Source organism: Ambystoma mexicanum, chromosome 6q, assembly GCF_040938575.1.
Source record: "Ambystoma mexicanum isolate Mex_15411 chromosome 6q, UKY_AmexF1_1, whole genome shotgun sequence".
Classification (NCBI taxonomy): Eukaryota; Metazoa; Chordata; class Amphibia; order Caudata; family Ambystomatidae; genus Ambystoma; species Ambystoma mexicanum.
The window spans coordinates 1031920693-1031942334 of record NC_090937.1 but is presented as its reverse complement, the minus strand read 5'-3'; the positions used below and the strand labels follow the sequence as shown (position 1 = coordinate 1031942334).

General features: G+C 42.7%; 1 protein-coding gene across 1 annotated transcript in view; it reads right to left on the bottom strand.

Annotated features, from left to right (window-relative positions):
• Positions 1 to 19692, bottom strand: part of ASAH1 (N-acylsphingosine amidohydrolase 1) — a 521915-nt gene extending 502223 nt beyond the window's left edge. Inside the window, exon 1 of the mRNA XM_069631558.1 lies at positions 19544 to 19692. Coding sequence (XP_069487659.1) covers positions 19544 to 19609 — 66 coding nt within the window. The 5' untranslated portion in view covers positions 19610 to 19692. The remainder of the gene's footprint in view (positions 1 to 19543) is intronic.
• Between the last annotated feature and the right edge of the window lie 1950 nt (positions 19693 to 21642).

Sequence of the window (21642 nt, the reverse complement as noted above, 5' to 3'; positions counted from 1 at the left end):
GCGCGTTAAAAATACCCTATCATATCATATATCAGCAATCCCTCGTTTAGCGATCGCAGCTGGGATCCTGTACCTTTGGCAAGCCATTACGATGAAACCTAGATGCTAACACAGCAGCAACCCAGCCTTTAAAAAGAACAGACACATGGTGGTGGCAGGTCTAAAGCAAAAGGGTTAAAAAACCATCAACATTTGACCAGAAAAGTTCATGCAGGAGGAAAGAGGATGACCCAGAAAAATGAAATTCAGGGAGCGCTTGCCTAATACCAAGGGGCCAATATGCATTTCCAGCTTAAGTTAAGTGGGGGAACTTAATGAGAAGCTTAAGAGTTGTAGAGAATCAGAACGACTGACACTGAAAACACATTCTTACTGCGTTTATTTAAAGTAAAATAAGGCCCATATTTCCCTATAACTACAGCACGTTTCCTGCCTATTTTACTAAGGTTCTCGTCAGTCAGTGTGAATATCCAGAAAATGTCTGTCCGTTGTCCAACCTAACCTATCTGACCCTACCACTAGTATAACTAAGGCCAGGAGAATTACTCCCTTCTCCTGGTTGCTGCATTATATCACTGTGTTTTCTTGGCTCTCTTGTTCAGCTCAATAGACCAGGCGTAAATAGTCTTTTGCTATCCTCGGAATTAAGTTTTTAGGAGGACTGGTCGTCTCACTGTCCTCTTACTTATAGATTGTCTTCGTTCTTTTCAGGCTCTTTCTCACTCTCTTGTAGGACTTGAGGCCCTCTGCTATATAGTTTGCCTCTCTGATATTTTGATAGCTCAATTTCCCATTGCACTTCACCTCTTTCCAGAGTGTTATTTCATGTAGGAGTTCTGGGCCCATGGGTCGGCACTCCACAAGTGTCTCTCAGTTATAATCTCCTTCTTATCCACTGAATATGGGTTGACCTATGCCAGGGTAGCGAGTTTCCAACTCTATTCTTTTCCCCACTTAATGAGATCAGAAGAAATAAGAAACCACTAACACAGTTGTAGTTCAAATTATTTCCATCTCTTTTAGCATTAGTACTGGGACAAGTTTCGATTAGCTTATAATGAGTTCCCCTTCATTTCTCCGGTTTTCCCGTTCCCCGTATTACCTTCTGTGTTCAGGGGCAACATCGTTGGTACTTGTAGAGCATTGGACTCTTTTGCGTTCTTTAGCAACCCGCTGTGTCTCTCTCACCTGTGTTTTGTTATTGTTTTCGGGGCATCACTGGTGTTGCGACTTGGATCGTGAGATGGTTCCTCCCACTAGCGGTAACAGCATTGTTGTACGGTCAGGCTGCCCACCATGACTGCTTTGTGGTCCCACCACCACCAAACTCTCTGTTCCTCCTTCCACAGATTGCTTCCGCTTTCACACGCTGATCCTCCAGAGTTTGTCTCCGCATCAGAACCGCAGGCTTACAAAGGCACTGCTTTCTGTGACAGTCCTGCCTCCTTCCGCTCTACTACATACAGGGGGCGCTCCCTGGCATTCTCAGTCTCTCGTTCTAAGATTTCCACCCTTTCTCTGCTCGCTCTCAGTGCTTTTCATTTTCACACTGGTTCATTGGCATCACATCCCTTTTCAGTCTCAACAGCGCAGTCCATTGGAGACCTTGATTTAAAAGGTCAGCCCCAGTTTCTGGTCGTTGATAGTATAGATTCACTTTATCTTCAGGAAACTGACTGGTGTATTTTACAAGTCCATATAAGCCATCACTTGGATGCCACCAGGGAGTCCTTGTCCCCAAAGGGGGAGTCTCTCCTCATGAGATTCCACTTGCCTCGAACCCTAGGGAGGGTGTTGCAGAGCCGGCTCCCCTCCCTAGCTTCACAGGGGAGGGCTCCCCCTTGGGGACAAGGGACGAAAGTCCTCAATTTGTAACAGAGTTCACGTGAAGAACTGTTTATGGAGTTTGAGTTTAGTTAACTCACCAAACCTGTGATCTGCGTGATGCCAATTTAAGTGTATAATTAATAGGTTAAGTTATCTAAGCCTGATGTGCCCAACTCATGGGATCCGCGAGGGTGCCATTACATCACCACTATGGGTTTGTGATAGAAGCATGTCCCTACCACTGCCATCACCTTTACAAGGTTATTTTCACAAATGCAATAGAACTAGCACCGCAGCCATGTTATGAAAGGGTTCTGTGGACGCATACTTGACAAAGGCAACACCATTTCAGTGTGTACTGTCTCTTGTGCTGTTCCACAGCCTCAAGAACCGGTGATGAGGCAATCTTATTCAATTTACATATGCCAATGTGACACAATTCAATATTTGAGGTGTACGCTTTAGCTGTGAAGGCAGGCGACAGTGGTGCAGATGTTGCACCCCAACATCAGGTTGAACCATTGGGTCATCACCCCCACTACTGTGGTTTCAAATTCACGTGGTAGCAGGACCATAAGTAGGTTTTGCATTTGGAGCACTAACTATTATTGGCCACCAGTGAAGCCAACTAAAGGATTGCTAATTTTACAATTTGCAGGTGAAAAGTACACACCGTATTTAAACTGCTGCTAAACATCCGACAATTAGGCTGTAGCTTGCTCAGTGGACTAAGAGTGACTGTACATATACATATTTTTATCATGAACACCATTCTGAAAGTATAAGACAAATGGGTGTTACAATGCAATTCCAACAAAAAGGCAAATGATACGAGATATTAAATCTCCAAACGAGTGCACACCTTTTTTCAAAATCATATTGAACAACTGTTGACAGGAGCACCATCTGTGGGGAAAAAACATGGGCATGTATAAGAATTTGACCAGTTGGATCAAGAAGTTCTGCAGGAGCATGGCCATAAAATAAGAGCTACCACTCGGTGTTTAGCAACTCTCTTGTACATAGCAGGACAAAACACAAGCCACTTTACGGTAGATTCAGGGCAGGAGGTCATAATCGCGAACTCAGGCGTAATCCACCACCCCATACAGCCAAAATGTGTTCTCCTCGAGGCCTCGTGTAAGATTGTAGCCCACATGTTCGTGTCATTGAACTAGTCGAACAGCTTGGTGACACAAGAGGACATCCACGTGATTGCCAAAGCACATTTAGATAAGAGATCCCAATTGAATAAGCATTATGGAATGCTGTAGGCCGTGTGAAGACTAAGTCCATTACAATTTGGAAAGGGTACGCATAATGAGGGGCTAATGGTAAACAGTCAAACGCGCAACAACACAGGTCTAGTGCATCTCCCCTCCAATAGAAATAGCAACCTCAGCGATAGCTCCCTCTACCAGTACAGAACTGAATGGCGGAAGGGCATTTCTTGGATCTTTACTGGTAGCCTCATCATTGGTCGAATGAGGAAGCGTCATAATCCGACCTGGTACCGCACAGGTCATCACAGGGCAGGGGGGAACCACTAGGGAAGGGGCAAAGACCCACGAGCCTTATGTTCCATCTTTTCCCATTATCCAGCAAAAAGCAAACACGCATGTCTTCCCTCATTCTCCTGTGAATGATGAAAGCAAGGTCTAGTGATACTTCCTGGTTTGTATACCCAAACCTGCTGGCCAACAAATCAATCCTCACTCATGGGTATAAATCAAACTGCCATTTCTGCTAAGCACAATTTACAGAATGGAAGTGTTCAGAATGGAAGTGTTCAGGAATTGAGAGCATACTCGCAGCAGCTGCAGCCCCGTAACTTATTTGGCAAGGGCCACAAGAACGGACTGTCACTTTAAAGTCCATGTCTGCCCACTAAAAATCTGACGCGCTTTGATGCAATAGGTGGGCGAGGGGCAGATGCGTTTCTGTAGGCAAATTAATCCTCACACTAAATTCTGAAGAAACTTTGCAAAAGATGCTGCAGTCATCCATGAGAATACACTCGGGCGGCGATCCAACAAGACAATTCTGTTTAACTTTGTACATTTCCTCATCAGCTTCTTCCTATTCAACCACAGAAATATCTGATTTATCTGGTCACAGGACTTGGGTAAAGACCTCTTCGGTAATTTCCAACCATGCCACCTCGCACTCCAAAACGCCCTGATGCACTTCTACTCCATGTGCAATTCTCCATGTGCAATTCTATCTAGATAAACAATCAGCCTCCACATTGTTTATACCAGCAATATGCGTCAACTTAAATTTGTATTGTTGCAGCTTGGACAGGAGCACGAGTAACCTAGATGGGACTTCCGATTCCCCCAGCAACAAGACATACACAAATAGCCTGTCCAAATTCTTAAAGATTTCCACGGCCAAAATACAGGGCAAGGCGTCTTGATCAATGAAGGAGTAATTTATCTCACTGGGTGTCATGTGCAGGAAGCATACACCACTGTTATGAGCTGGCCTCGCGGCATCTCTCCGACTGTCGCCCCTAACCCACATGCAACTCCATCAACACATAGGACACACTCCTTGCATGTTAGCTCAGTCTTCTTGATCTATTTTTGATTATCTCCAAAACAGCGTTATTTCTAGTTGTCCACACAAATTCCACAGCCGTTTTTGACAATCTTCTTAGTTGTTTTGTGGGTGAAAGTCTACAAACCTGAAAAAAAATACTCAATTTGGCCTAGGAAGGAACACTGCTGCTCCTAGCCCCCTTCGCTCGGCTAGGCCCTTCTCCATGGCATGCAGGAAGCCCCACCTTTGACCTGGTACACCTTCTCTGTAAATTATGCGAGTTAGATAATCCTCCTCAGTGACCTAGACGTTGCTGCCCTCAATGGGAAGGCACTTTCCTTCAGCGCTTCTAAAAACACAACATGTTCTGGCACACTCCTCCCATAGACCACAAGGTCATCTTGAAAAGCAATGGCACCTGGAATGTCCTGAAAAAAGATTGAACAAGATGCTTTGAAACATGGTGGCAGCACTCGCCAACTCAATGGGAGGTTGCTCAAACTGGAATAGTTAGGTGTAACTAATTTGGGTTAACTACTGTATATTTTATGGAGATGGCCCTAGTGGTATGGTCTAATCATGTCCAGGGTGCTAAAGACTTTGGTATCCTTCGAAACAGATCAAGCAACTCTTGTAGGTTGGGCAAAGGCTGGCAATCTGCCACCACAAATTATTTAGATCACGTACATTCATAAAAGGTTTGAGCTTTCCATTTGATGTTTAGGGCAGGAAGCCCACTGTTGCTATAACTTCCTTAGTAACAATATCACTCGGAAAATCCAAAAGCCAACCACCCACTTGTAAGGGATACTTCGACACAGTGACTTTCCATTCACTGCAGAAGTGTTATTAGATTGAAGCACTAACGGAGATCCATGTTTTCAAACTGTCAACTGTCTTAGTCACTTGTAGCCTCATTCCAGTCCAACTCCATACTTATACATGCTCCTTCCCAGCCAGCCTTTGCCTTCCTCCCCCACCCCCTTCCCTTGCAGCTCACGCAACTGCCCTCACAGGCGGCACCCTTCCTTCTTTTCTTCACTTGCTTACTTCATTTACCCTCCATCATGCACCTTGACGTTGCTTCCTTCCATCTTGCACTCACTCTTCCTTTTAACCTTCAGCCACACCTCGATCTAACTTTGACCTCACTCTCCCAACTCTCTCTTATAACTTATGCGCCCCTTCTCCCAGGATCACCAAACTCATCTATCCCTCTCACCAACAGCACAACACCTGCTCTACTCACCTACCTTGTATATCATCCTTTACCTTGGCCTCTGGAATGCAATATCCCTCTTCACCAAGTCTCCCTACATCTCTGACCACTTAGACTTCTCACCCTCAACTTTCTCCTCTAGCAAATGGGTCTCAGATGTTGAGGTCTGTATGTTGCTGGAAAGGAGTTTATAGAAGGCTTGGCCGGGGATGCCCGAAAACGTTTTCAAAGTTCTGTGGTAAATGGGAAGAATCATGCTGAACTTCTATCCACTGGATCCGGTTTGGGGTGGTATACGATGGGCTCATGATCTGCTTATTCAATGTAAATCTTGATTAGGTTTCTTCTTTTGTGCAGTACTCATATTTGATAGAAGTTTCAACCGAATAAAATGTGATAAACATAAAAGCATGTTTGTTCCCTTCTTGCTAAAACCTTGATCACTCCTCATGACTGCTACTGTAGCAGTTCACCACATTGATGCAACATTCTCCCCGACTTGCTGGGAAGAGCAGTTAAGTGGGGTTTCTCATCAATACGGCCCTCACCACAGTTTGCTGCCCCCAGGCCATCACCACCTCCTCTTTTGAATATGCCATTATACAACTCCTCCCTCCTACTCTGCTCATTGTTCTGGCTCTCCATCAATCTCCTGCCCAATCTACCCCTGACCGGGAGCTGAACCTTCTCCTTGTGCCATGTCCCAGTGACATGCCCATTGTTCTACATGACCATGCCCTCTACTCCCTCCATGGCCAGCCCACCCACTCTGGTGGGAAATCTTATGACGTGTCTCTTGCTCTACTGTGCTCTCCTTCTCCGACCTCTCCATTGTCCCCGCTCCTTCGGAACACTCCATTGTTCACTTTAACGTCTCAGCCTCTCTACTCCTCTCCTTTATTCAATGACAGAACATTCAAACAGGGCTCTTGCCCTTTATCTTGATGCTAGGACCCCTTTCCCATTTCTTTCCCCTATTCATGCCTCTTCACCATGCTTTTTCTGACTTTTGCAAGGCACTTGTGACTCTTTGACCACCACTATCTTGCACACACATTCACACTTTTCCACTCTAGTATCAGATTCAGACCTGCAAAACAAACGTGTTGTGACCCATGATGCTGGCGCAAATCCCAGAAATTCCCTTGCTGCTCCCTCCTCTGCACTGTATTGCCAAATCCTCTTCCTTCACAGACCCGATCTCCTACCTTTGAAAATCACCCCTGCAAACTTTCATTTTCCCCCAGCAAGCTTTGCTCACACCTCTCAAGTCAATATCAATCAAAACAAACAACTACCTGAACGCTCTCCAAGGAAAAATATAACACAAACCTGCAAATATAGGACCACCATCAAAAAGGGCTAGCCCTCGCAGGCCTCCACTTCTTCTCCAAGCCACAACGACACCCTCAGAAAATGCAAAATTCTTACATGGAAAGAATGCTTATATGGAAAGAATATACAACCAGAAGCTAATTTTCAGGACAATAAACATTTTTTTAAAAACAAACAAGCAAACAATCTAGCACAGCACATCTGTTAAAATTACGCAACTAACAACTTCCCTTTTCAAACATTCCACAACACACTCACACCAACCCTCTGGCGCAAAATACAGATAAAATAATTACCTGGCACACCCACAACATAGTCAAAACTCTACACCCTTCCGAAGAACAACGCAGGAATTATGTTGGTTGTTGACAAAACCATTCATTGCCACTTCGCAGAGTATCGTAGGGCCTTATATGACGCTCCTCTGGCGAGGGACTTCGGGTTAGTACATGGAGTTCCTGCGCCCACTGCCTCTCCCGACTTGGTCTCCAGGAAACCTAGAGATGCTTCATATGCCGATTACTTTTATTTATTATTGATATGGCTGAAATAATTCAACCTTACAATATTTATACAATTTCATATCATAATACAAGAGAGAAAAAACAAAAACATCCTACAATCAAAACCAAAGGAAAAAAAACCTCAAAGAGGACCAACCGCCCAGAGGATTTTGGATATAACAAAGTCACTAAAGATTATCTCTATGGTGGCAAGATTGAGAGCATATGTAATTATAACTATCAGCACTTTAAATCCTAATTTCTAAATTGTTAATGGACATACAATTAATGTTAGACTTTTATGCAGGTGGTTCAGAGGGGTCTACTAACAGCATACTGTGACAAGTCCATATGCGAGGACTAACAAATTGCCTACTAGGTAAGGACATATGTATATGAATCTGCGTATTTGAATACAGAATATTAGCATTTGGTTGTCGACTTGAGGATGTCCCTATTCTATGGGCTAGAAACAGTAGAGATGGGCATGGATTCCTTGCCAAAACCTAGATCATTGGTAAATGATAATCTTAAAGGGGATTGTATGGAAAATGTGCTATGCTTAACACATACATCTTTGTGATGGAGGGTTCTTTTTGTTAATCATATGCTTCATTATGTTTTTTATTTTTTTTATTTTTTTTTTTCTCTCACTCTCTTCCCCTTCTTTTCCTCTTTTGTGTACATCCGGCAATCATGTGGACTATGTACCCAATGTGCTAATATGCACGTTTACTGTGTTGTGCAAAAATAGTTAATTTTCTGTCTAGTGATAAAACAGCTCTGCTAATTAATCTTGACAAAGCGCGGGAGGGCGATTCAGTTCCACCAACTACCTAGACAAAGCCCGGGAGGGTGAAACATTGGCACGTGCTGTATAAATGAGTTATTGTTCAGTTTGTTTTACTAGAGGTATCTAATTTATATATTTAACCCATCGCAAACTGTTGTTTAGCAGGTGTGCTTTATGAAAATAGGGTTTGCTTGGTTCAGAGTAACCGAAATCTGAAGGTTTGTGTGACTTCGAGTTAACTAATTTGCATAGAAAACCGTTAGGAAACTGCTGCCCAGCAGGAGTGCTTTAAGAATACAGGGTTTGCATGGTACAGAGAAACCTAAATCTGTTTGAAATATTTATATGAAACTGTCGCTTAAAGGTGTTTTCTCATGAACACAGTTTGTTGTGAACAGAGAAATCTAATCCAGGAGATTGATGTACAGTATTGAACACAGTATGGGTTTGTTTTGCTCAGAGGAATCTGAATTGATTGTATACTCCAATGAGATTGTTATGTAATAGATTGATTTCATCAATACAATTTTTCCAATTTATATAAATAATCCACAGTGCAAAAGAGTCTGGACTTTTTTTCATGTGTCAGTTTATGCAATCAAAACCAATCAATAGACATAATTCCATGAGACAATATACTCTAATCACAATTCCTAGCTGATTCAATTTACTGACCCTACATGATTGCTGTTTGCCATTAGCTATCCCTATTCTCGCCTTCCGGTAAAATGGCTTTAAAAAAAAAAAAAAAAAACGAATAGTTGCTAAAACTAATGAAACATGTTGCCCATTGAAAATCATTTCCCATTATTTCTCTTCCGTTCAACTCTCATAACTCTCAAAATACTTAAACTAGTATAAAATCCTTTTATCTAGTAATTTGGGACAGGCTACCAACAAATGCCTCAAATTGTCAAATTCCTACTGATTACTGCTGAAGCGACATCCTCTTCCCTTTATTGGCCATTTGATCCTTATTCCTCGGACTTCCCTGGTTGGCCACAGATTAAAGAGCAGCCTCCAGAAATCTGTGCGATATCAAAAGCATGGACATTTCTTTAGAGCCTGGTTGCAAGGGCGGAAGATTTTAGAAAGTGAACGCATCGGATCCTGTAGCAATAAGAATTGATAATATTTTTATGGCCAGTTGCCCTCGCTGAGGCAAAACCTGATGTTTTTTCTTTTATACACGAAAACAATACGAATTTGTTTAAAGGATCTGATTATTTCAATTTAACCAGATCGAGCATCCGACTGCAATTTGGGATATAGAGGTTACAAGCATTTGCTCTCCTAGAAATACTTAATTTTTATTGGAATATTGTGTGTCTTTTTATACCTACAAGCTATTTCGTTTTATTGACACTTATTTTTTAATGGATTCTATTAATAACGCTTTTTAAAATTAAATGAATAATGGTAAACCAACTTGATACTATGTAGATAGTCATAGAAGCACGTTGAGCCAAAAGAAAAATGTGGCTGTATTTTCCATATCCTGACTGGAAAACGTATAGTCCCAAAATGCATAATAATGGGAGCATGAAAAGTCGCCTGTTTTACACCATTATAGTTTAGCACTAGACTTGCACAACATTTTTGTGTATGGTCATTTGAGTATATATTGGGATCTGGTCTATTGCATGGCGACGGCTGCCCCCCCCTGCACTTTTAGTGTTTATTTTTATTTTTTTATATAGTGGGCAAATCCTCCTACACTCAGACGAGAAACTGTTGCAAGTCTGTGTTGACAGAATGTAAATTACTGCCAAAACAAGCACCTGGGATTAAATATCCACTTGCCTCCTCTCCTAGTAGAGGTCCCGTAAGCCCACAAAGAATTAACAGATATTAAATTTACAGCTTTGCAGTTGGAAGGAATGGATTTTGTTGTGGTTGAAATCAGTATGGGAGAAAGCTCTTTTATTTTAGTAGTACAGATTAAAATAAATTAAATTGGGTTTGTAGGCACAATGCAAAACCACACAATTTCCTTCTCTTACTCTTCAAAGCGATCAATGGTCTCGCTCTTCAGTACCTGGCTGACTGTCTACTCGCTATCCTGTTCCCTCTGCTCCTTCCCTGCATTGATCCTCACTTTTCCATGCCCCCCTGTGACTTCCCACACTTCAACTCTTCCACACTGCTCCAATGGGAGACGCTGCCCGTCACATTCAATGCCAACAAGACTGTGGATCTCTTAAAAGCTTGGCTTAAACCTAACCTAGTTGCCAAATGATAGAGCTGCCCCAAACCCCTTCCCTGCCCTCTCTACCTGACCCCACACACCCTCGAGTTCTGCGTAATAATGCAAAATTTGTCTCAGGGTAGCTGATCCGCAGTGATATTTTCAAATTCACATTTCACGGTCTCTTAAAACTCCCACATAGTAACCAATTCCCACCACCTGATAGCTGCTTCCATGAGTAGAAACTGGACTGCTCCGCGACAACATTGGTCCTTTCTGAGAAACTGTCTTCTAACCTTTGGAGCCATATACAGTCAAAATCATTTTGCTCGTCTCTCAGCCCAGCAGGCAGGTGCTTTCAGAACGGAGCTCTCCTTGGTGGCATGGGATTTCTCACCATCTTCTGCATCCAGGTATGCCTCAAAAAAGCTGGCGCCACAGATCCGAGTACATACTTGAGGCTCCCCGGCACAGCTACAAAAGGGCCAGATCATGACTCTCTGCAACATTCCACAGGATCCTTCATCACTCATGTTTGAGCGGAAGGGAGCTCTCAGCGCCATTCAATCAACAGGTTTAAGTTGAAAAAGAAGACAAGACCAAAAAGGTACGAATTCTCCTGACACCTTGAATGAGCTGCAGTGGAATAATTATTTTTTACAATCGTTTATTTATTAAACAAAGCTCATCCTCAACAATAAAATGTAAACAATGCAACAAATTACAATTCATTAAGATAAAAATGACATTAAAAAAGAAACAATTTTTAAATTTCAATACAAAATCAATACAAAATCAATTCCGATTATCTCCAAGTTGATACTAAATAAAAAGAAAACAAAATAGAAAAATAGCATCATACTTTTTCAACCTCCGCAAACAAAAATCTTCTGTATGCCCCTTAATTCATACACTTTACCCATTGTTTTTTAACAAACAACCTGGAAATCAATAATTTCCAGCGACAAAGATGTTGATCAACCAGCTAAACAGTCCTTCCATAGGTAGTCGTCATCTGCTGCGATTCCGGAATTCCTAAATCTTTTAAAATATATAATCCATAACAGAGCAAGACATTAGGAGGGGTTTATGCGTTTCCACCTCACAACACAAGCGACTTCATAAATTACCCTTCTTCCTTCTATACACAATCTATTTAGTAGAATTTAAATTCCACCTGAATCTGAAGAAAATGCACCAGCTTTATCCCCTGGAAATAAAATGAATGGGGGAGCTACAATACCAAACATTTATATTTGTGTTGCAAATAACCAAGGCTCTTTAGAGAATGCAATTTTTCTTTCGTTTCGCAACAATCCCATTCACATAGAGCTTTTTTAACTTTACCTGGGTCATTCATTAAATCACTTTTGTCCATGCTTACAATTGTTAAAAGACCTTCGCAATGATCCTCAAAAGTGTTTAAAATTCCATGTTCTTTTTTCCATCACGTCTCTTAAATCCGCATAAAAAGTAGTGTCATTTAACGTTAAAATGTTCGCCTGCGCCACTGGATAGAATGGCTGTTTTTCTACTATACACTAGATCCGAACGCAGTGCACCAATATTTGTTTTTTAGGCTGCAAGTGAATTAGTAGAGACAGTTTTTAAGCAGATGGGACTGATACAGTGACCGTGTAATTCCAGAAGGGTTGACAACGTTGATTTGTATGATGGGTCTTGGATTATATCCATTGAATGGAACCATGGACTGGAACATTCTGCAACGTTCAGCCTGGACCAATGGGAAGGTGCACTCAACCATCAATTACATTTTTGTGGTGGACTAGATGCTTGAAAACTGTAGTTTGATCTTGCCACCTTCCTCAGCGACCATGCTAGGTTGATAGCCAAGTTTGCACTGGGGAAGTTAGTTGATGATTCTGAAGTTTCTAGCCCAGTTGATTTGTTTGCAAACGCCACTGGTACCGGCCTTTATTGGAATCATGCTCTGGCGAGTAGGGCAAATCATTCATTGGAGGGGGTCCTGGAGTCTTCTATGGATTGGAAACATTCAGTGTTTTCTGTCTCCAACTTTGAGGTTTTTTTCAAAGCCTTAATACAGCATAAGCAACGGCCAAGTTCTGTATCCCTGCCGACAAAGCCCAAAAATCACTTGCACGTTTACAACAAGGAAGTTGTAGTAAGAAAACGCCAGTTAAGGAAGGACTTTAGGTCCTTAAACCAACAGTGGAATATTTTGCTAGATCTAAAGAGAAACTTGAGGCATATGCGCCAAATGTATAGGAATTGGCTTTGATGTACCAGTTGCAAGAGAATTCAAGAGGACACAAAAACACTCTTCCTTGTACTAAAAAACAAAAATGCCCAGGTCTTTTGATCAACGTTGACCCCTTGCAACTAGGGAAACAAATAAATGCAGTACCCGAGAATGAATGGGTTTTACATTTTTCAACTTTATATGCACCCGTTAGGGGTAACACAGAGCATACTATTCTGGTATTGGATACTATGGATAGGATGGACATAGCATTGTTTGACTATGATAACATACTCGAGATAGTAAGGAAGATTAGTCCATTTCGGGCACCCGGTCTGAAGAAACTATCACATTTTTTGTTTAAAATCAATCCAGAGGCTTGGGCAGTAACCCTTAATATTCGTTTTAAGAGTGTGGTGCCCCAAGATCTGCTTACTACAACTTGGTCCAAAGCTCATATTGTCCCAATGTATAAGAAGGGAGCGAGAACCAGTCCTTTAAATTATAGACCTATTGCCCTGCTGGATGCGGACAGCAGGTTTTTGCCTCCATCTTGCTGTCCCATCTAGAAGTGGGAGCCATAGCGGCCGGTCATTTGGCAAAATGGTTTTCAACTGAACCTCTGAACATCTTCAAATGGTCTAATAGTCAAAACAATTCAACATCAGGCCTGGGAGGGAAAATATGACTATTTTTCGCCTTCATAGACTTAACAGCTGCTTTTGCTGCTGTCAACATCTGTGGCCTAAACTTTATCAGTGGGGTGTTCCACCGGGACTCTTGAGACTAATCGTTGGCTTTTACACCCTCTCAGGAATTCAAGTGCACCTGAACTATTCGGGTACACTTTCATGCCTGATTTCAGGGTGTCAGCCTGGGTTGTGTTTTGGCACCCTGCCTGTTCAACCTTTATTTATCAGATATCATTGACCATCTAAAAGCAGCGGCATTCATTATGCCGGTGATACACAAATTAAGGCCTTTTTGGCTATGCTACGGAGAGTACTGTCATCTTCAACTGTACGCCGGCTGATGGATGCCTTTGCCGTATACATGGACATTCATGCACTTCAGATCAACCCTAACAAGACAAAAATATTGCAATGTTCAAAGGGCTAAAAGGAAAACAACCTTCGGATGGCATATAGGTTCGGAACCAGTGGTAAAGGTGAACTCAGTGAATCTCTGGGATTTCTTTTATCAGGATAACCCGGCACTGACTAGGCTGAAAGAGTGACTTAAGGATCCCATTACATTATTAACTAATCAACTGATGAGGGTGGATTCCCGTTACGGCACATACTCTTTGAAATCATGTTTAAAATTCTATGAAGGGAAAATTGTTCAAGATTTTGTATGGAATAGATATATACCACTTATTATTAGAAGTGCTGCCATCTCTAGAAGCCTCGGTCTGGTGAAGGGTCCTGGACATTCCCAATTCAGTTTCCATACATCCAATCCGTTATGAGCTGGGTATCATTTCCTTGCAAGCATGAGCGCAGTGGCAAATATCACTGGTGGCTCTAAGTGTTTTGGAGGTGGCAGGAGGAAACTTTTATCACGTTTTAATCCGTGCTTGCTGCATTGGAACTAAAGTGCTGCACTGTCACTTTAACTGGATTACCCAGTTGCATCCTTAAAAGCTGCTGACCCAGTGAAGCAGAGCGAAGTGGGCCTAACTTGGAGGTGTTTTGGGGGTGGGGGTTTGGTGCTCTGCAACAGAGTTTGCATTGTGGGACCTGGTGCTGTGTGGCACTATGGACTCCTTGACTGCTCTTTCTTCCTCTTCACCTCCTCCTTCCATTTGTCCCTCCTCTGCTAATTTCACCCTCGCTGTGATTGGTGCCCAGGGCCCTTACGCATCCTTCGCCCAGCCTCTTTCTACCTCTCAGCACTTGCCTCGGCACCCACCAGCCTCAATCCTGTAGGCTTGCACTTTCTACCTAATGCAGACCCGGGCCGCATAGAACTTACCTTACTATGCACTTCATCTGCTGCTCACCCATGAGAATACCTTCACCCCCCCCCACACCCTCCTCGAACTTCCCCTCTTCTCACTGCACTTGCACGTTCTGAATACTAACATGGCATAGTAGTCTTGTCTTGTCTTGATCTTCCACTGTATTAATTGTTTTCAATCCCATGTTCCCTCCCTGTTGTCCTGTGGGTGCTTTGAAACAGAACTGACTTACTGTATAATCACCTAATAAATGCACAATACATTAACAAAATAGGTGTGACAGGCAAGGTATGTGCCTTATTTTTGTTACAAAAGCTACACACGTGGCCAGCAGACAGGGTAATATTGAACCGGTTCCAGACAGGATTCAGACCAGAATGTGCTAATGGGGATAACCTACGGTAAATGGATATGTTTGTTGAGAGAACTTGGCACAAAGACAGTCTGGGGCTATATGCACTGTATATTGATTTTAAAATGGCCTTCTACTCGGTTAACAGAGAATGTTTGTGGCAAAAATTGGAGATCTATGGTTACCCAGATTACATTCTTTATTTCGTAAAACTGCTTCAAGAAAACAACTCAGTCCAATTGAGGGTGGATGGTGAGGAGACCTGGACTGCCCCGATTATTACAACCCTCTACATTGTCCACAAAGCTTTCTGGGGCCTAGGTCCCAAATACCTTCAGGTATCGCTCCGCAAATACCTCCCATCTCGAGCTCTTCAGTCCTCTACCTCCAACTCCCTTCGGGTGAGTCGTTTTTCAAAGAAATAAGCTGGGGGTAGATCTCTGTCTTTGGCTGGGGTCTCCCTCTGGAACAGACTCCCTGCCACTGTTAAATTTGAGGAGAACCATCTCTGGTTCCGGAACCACCTCAAGACCTTCCTCTTTGCTTCTTACTTCGCTCCCCGTATCCCCTGCTGATCTGTTCTCTCTTGGCACCATGCACCTGGCCACCCTCTGTCCTCCGGGCCCAGGTACCCGCTCATCCTGCCACACTCCTGCACTGCCTCCGGGCCATCCCTTGTACTGGGGTCTGTATCTGTACCCATACAGCCCCCCATTTCTCTTCCTGCACTTATCAGACCTACCCTGTCTGCTGCCTTAAACACAGCACATGCCAATTGTTGGCTGCACTACCACTGTTTGTTGCCTTTATTATTTATGTTTCTCCTTTGCTCCGCACTTTCCACTTCTGCCCCTTCAATGCACTTTTCCCCTCCCCCTCTCCCATGCACGTTCTCAATGTCACTGGGCCAGTAAGATCGTTGTTTTGTTCTCCCCTGTTCCCCTCCCTTGCCTTGTCACACTCTGAAACTCTTGTGTATGAGCGCGACAGAAATAAAATATCAATATTAGTATATAGTTTGGCGCCCCTACTGTTCAACCTCTACTTGGCTGATCTGCCTCTAGCTCTAAATAGGGTAGGAATTTGTCCTCTGAGGGTGGATGCACAATGCTGTTCTACACTAGCATATGCTGATGACTTGGCCATCTTGGACCGCACCTTCAGGGGTTTGAAAAGGATGTCTGAAGAGTTATGGGCATATGTACGAGGAAATGGGCTGACTTAATAAAAGCAAGACACAGGTGATCTTCTTTGGGAAAAAGGGGGTTAAGAGAGTAGCTCTAAACATAAAAGGCCACTTGATTTACTATTCTGAGCAATACAGTTATCTGGGTATCTTTATGGAACCGAAACAGGGATACCACAAGTGCAATAGAGACCACACAAGAATGGCGAATCAACTAATGGCAATAATCTCTCATTATGTAGCTCGTACAGGAGGCTTCACAGTTTTAGGTTCAAGCATGCTGTATTGTCAGTGTTTTGCGCCTACGGTATTATTTGTGTTTGAAGCCTTGACAATGAGAAATTTGAACTGGCTCAAAGCGATCGAAAAGATAATTTTGGAGGAAGATTTTGGGTTTACCCCAGTGTATATCTATAGAAATGATATGCTTAGAGCTGGGGTTGATTTAATTGGGAAGCCCCCTGAAGCAGAAAAGAGCGCTGGTGTACATAAGGGCAAAACAAGCTGATACAAACTTGCACATTCACTCCATAGGAAGGGACATGGAGTCTAAGAAGGATGAGGCTTTTACGGTTCTAACCACAAGACAATTTGAAAAACTTGGTTGTTTACCAGATTGGGAGGAAATCTTCCAGGTCCTGAAGAACAGCTTAGTAAGGTAAATGGAATTGGGGGATTGGGTGGGTAACTTAACGCACCTTTCTAAATTAAAACATTATACTTTGTGCCTTGAAACACTTGTGTATAGGCACGTTACAAATGCCATATCATATAAATGATATACAAGTATAAGAAGCCTTAGGCCTATCTTTGCCTCTGGCCATCTAGGGAGTTGAAGTTTAATCATTTTGGTGCGCTTGAAGCGGCTGCCGTGCTGTCCAACACGGGGGCTATTTTAAAAATTCCCCAAGGATGACAGGTTCTGTAGACCGTGCAAGATCAAGGCCAGCTTAGAAACAAGGAAGCATGTGTTGAATGCATGCCCCATGATGGGCCCCACCTATATTAGACACTTGTGCCCGCTGGTTCATGATTTGGATTCGATAAAGGAACATGAATTCTGGCTAAGGTGCGTGAACTCGGACTCCAAGTCGACTCAACTTGCTTTATATCGGATATGGGCGGTTGTTAATGAAAAATTGATTTGAATAAAGATGAAATAGAAACTTCTTATCTAAGAGCTGGATGCTACTTACACACATGTAAGTAATAGGTCTCCTTTTTGTTACATTTTATGTAATGGATTTTAGAAAATGTTCTTAACTATGTGTAATGTTTTAACTTACTGTTACACATTAATTACATTAAAAAATAAATAAATAAAAGAAGAAAGATCAATGCCCTGAGCATGGCTCCTTGTTTGGGGACTTGAAAATCATTCTCAAGTCAGGGAGCTGTAGATGGTTGAACAAGGGGTTTGACCATTGTAATCAGAGCAAGACATTTCGGCGGGCCAGTTCGGTGCAGGACAATTTGGCACTGACGTTTGGCCGCAAAGACCTGTTTTGGCACGCCCAGTTTGGCATGACCAGTTGGGCACGACGTCCTCACTATTTTAATAAAATAAAAATTAAAGCATTACTGCCGTCTTGAACCCGGGCCAGCTGGACTGCAAGACCGAAGACATAACCACAAGGCCTACAGATCTTAGTGTGTTCATAAGCACAAGATACATATATCAACCCAGGTCATGTTTCTGAAAAAGGAAAGCAAAGCATCCAGAATGACTTGGGTTAATATATGTAACTTGTGCATGCGAAAACGAGAAGATCTCTATGGCCTTGTGGTTAACATTCGTGTCTCTCAGTCCTGCAGGCCTAGGTGTGCGACCGACCAACTCTTAACTTTTTTCAAAAAATTATTAAAATAATGATATTGTCCCCACAAGAAACTGGTCGCGCCGAAATGAGGTGTACCGCATTGTCATATACTTTTACTAAAAGTGTCTGCTGTAGAGCTCAGAGAACCCTTGCAGAGTGAAGAAACTTATTTGAACACAATGGGATTAATATCCCTCTCTGTATCATTTGAAGGGGCACTATAAGAAACGAGGCACGCTTGCCCCTTTTCTAGCAATATATCCAGCAAAGTCGGTTAGGTTTGCTTCTTACGCTTCGCTGGAGCTTGCATCCGACAAACCAGAACATGATCAGACTTTGGAAGCTGATCAGATGGGTTGTCGTTTCTGCAAGGTAGAGGCGAGTGTGAAACCCTTGAGCACTTAATGTTAGTTTGTCCAGCCATTCAGAGGCGAAGATTACACCGTCTAAGAACATTTACATTAGCCCTTGAAGGGGGGCAGGGCGAGCAAGTTAGGTCTGCATGTTTGTCAGACCATACACCTTCTACTGTGGTAGCGGTAACTAATTTTCTAAAATTTCTTAAGCTTGAAGAATATCTTAAACCTGGTGTAATCGGAACGCAGTTTGTACAATGATATGTTTTATATTTGGAGTGTATTCTTGGTTTTCCTTCTTGTGGATTTGTGTGAAGTTTTAAAATGGATGATTATTTGTGAATCGTATTTTTTGTATTGCTAGTAATTTTCTCTTTTTGAGTATAACATCTGATGAAATTGATTTTATTTTTGTGTATTGTATTTGTTAAAGGTTAAGTTTGTTTAACCATAAACCAGTTAAAAAAAATAAAGCCTAACTAGTTATTTACCGCAAATGCCTACATATAGTTACTTATGTGAGGGGAAGAACGAAAGTCTGGACCTAAAATAAAGAATATACTGTTAATGCGCAGGCCGGAACCTACTGTAAGAAAGTAGGGCAATGATCGACAACTAGTGACACCCATACACGACAAGTAACGCCCATCCTTGTCCTAGCACAACAGACAGAACACGTTCCTCCACTGGCTACATTGCATACATGTGCTCAAGCTTTGACCGGTAGCCTCTGTTGTGACAAAGTGCAGCCAGCAAACCGATAACAATTAGAATACAAAAACTCTTCTTAAAATCTCTGTTCGACACCAGCTCTACTAAGAGACCGAGGTAAAGTCTGTAATTTTTCCATTATCAATAAAGGTACATAGTGAGATAATATGCACGTAGGTGCACAAAGCCATGGTTGCCGCCTGTCCCGTCTAAGGGCAAGAAACCCCAGCAGTCTTTTTTTTTCTATTTGTATGCTGGGACTTGTAGTCCAGCAATTACAATGGGAAAGCAATACTAGAGGTAGATGATGTCTGCAAAGACGAACACAAGGTTAATTACTAAATGGGCCATTGGACACACTCTCTCATATATATATAGCAGGTCAGCAAAGCGAGGGGCGTCGCTTCCCAACCAACGAAGCACAAACGCGGCGGCAGCTGAGCACACTGTGGATCTTGTACAGTTCTCAGAAATCGTAACTATGGGCGGGTAATCTCAGAGTAGGCAAACCCCGCACGCACTCACCGGGGGTAAATCCTGGGCACTGGCCAGAGCGAGCAGCAGAAAAACACAGGGCGGCAGAGCCTTCATTCTAAGCACCGCAGCAACCGGCTTCCTACAAGGAAATACCGAAGCCCCACAGTAAATGTGACAGGTTATTAGCGGACATCATGTGATAGCTGACACATGCCATGTGACCTACACACGTGACTCCATTCAGCCCTCCCACGCAAAGTCTTATGACAATGAGACCACTAAGAAGCAGACCGCATAAGGGCCAACGGGACCTAGTCCTCACCCTGTCCCCCACTGCAAAGCCCATGTGACAGTTCAGATACTAGAAAATGAGTCTGTTCTATGGGAAGGTGTGGCCAGCGAGCATTGCATGACAGCAGCCGAGGTCTGCACAGCGACCCGCAAAAACACACATCTGGTTATAGGGACCCCATCAATATATAATGTGCTGGGGCTCTGTCATGGGTGTGTCTTCAAGTGGAGGTTTTAAACTTTTCGGGGGGGGGGGACTCAGGAGGGGAGTGCCGTTTGGTGCCAGTCACGAGTAGAGCAGCTATTTCTGGGGACAATATTCCTGTCTTGCTCTCATTTTCAGTGCCAGTCAGTCTGTTTTTCCCCAAACTGGGATTTACAACCCTGTTGTTCGTTAGCAGGCATCAGTTAAGGCAAATGTGTTGTGAAGGTAAGTTCATCAGTGATCTTTTTATTTGCAAATCCCCAGGACAAGTGTTAATGTTCTGTTGTTAACATTGATAGTCCACGTGCATTTTAGTGCCACCCCACCAACACGGCGGATTGCATATATTTGTGGAAGAAAATGTTACCAAACTGCTGATTTGCGTGAAAAAAGTATGCACTTTGGCCCTGATTCACAGAGCGTTTTCCTATGGGTTTGCACCATTATAAAACACTTCTGTGAATCAGGCCCTTTATATTCACACTAGCTTATATACCCAGCCTTGCCTTCATTTTCTCTTAGGTACTATTTGTTAGAAATACCTCAAGGTAGCTTTATGCTTTTCAGAAAGGTGAGAAAAAAACTTCACTACATTTTTCGCTTAATATTTTAAAATGTTTTCTTATGAAGGCTACACACCATTGTTTGTTTTTATTAAAAACTCATACTGAAACGTATAACTGTACATGAGAACAGCATGGAGGTTCCTGAGCAGCATGATGGGTGACATGATGCCAACGGTGTCCGGAACTATGGACCTAAAGTTTAATATTACCAAAGCACATGTTCATTGTAAGGCTTGCTGATAAACATTTTTGGTTTTGCCTTGTTTGCCAGTTGGAGCACACATATACAACTGATTTGAGAAACCCACTCTAGAACATGCAACATATAACTAACTGCCTGTGGGAGAAACATAGAGATGCCAAGTTCATACCAGTGCACTTGCTTGACTGGCCCAGTGCCTTGTTAATTGTGATACCGAATGCCAGTCTGACCGGTAACTTTAAGCGCTTGAAACTGAATGGCATGTCAGAATGAGTGGAATGCAAGGGATGAACACATCTTCTCCTTTTCCGTTCCCGGACAACAATGTTGTTTTAATGATGTTGGGCAGACCTTCTTTAACGCACATGTCGCACCTCTTTATATAGCAACAATTTGGAAACTTCTGGAATGCTACCTGCCTTCGCCTCTCAGGTCCATTCGCCTCCCATACGCCTCGCCTTTGCATCCCATACGCCTCCCATGCGCCTATGCCTTCAACTTCGCCTCTCGTGTATTTGCCTCCCATACGCCAACCCACAAACAATGTTTTAATTTTATATATTGATAAAGCATGAATGCACTTTGGGTGCCTTTTTCAAACAATGAGAAAAACAGATGGCAATCTTATAACTCACAGCGGAGATCACAGGCACTTCCAGTTGGTATATTTTATTAATGTGTCTTTATACTGAACTAAATTTCAGAGGCAGATATGTCGTGAAGTGTTGTGTCATTGGGATGTGTTTTCAAGACAGATTTGGAGAATTGAAAGTTAGTACACACAAAATGTATTCTCATGATAGTGGCAATTGAACATCCAACATTGCCCCCTTTAGTTTCTGTCACTTACAGACCTCTATGTTTACTCGTCACACAAAACTGC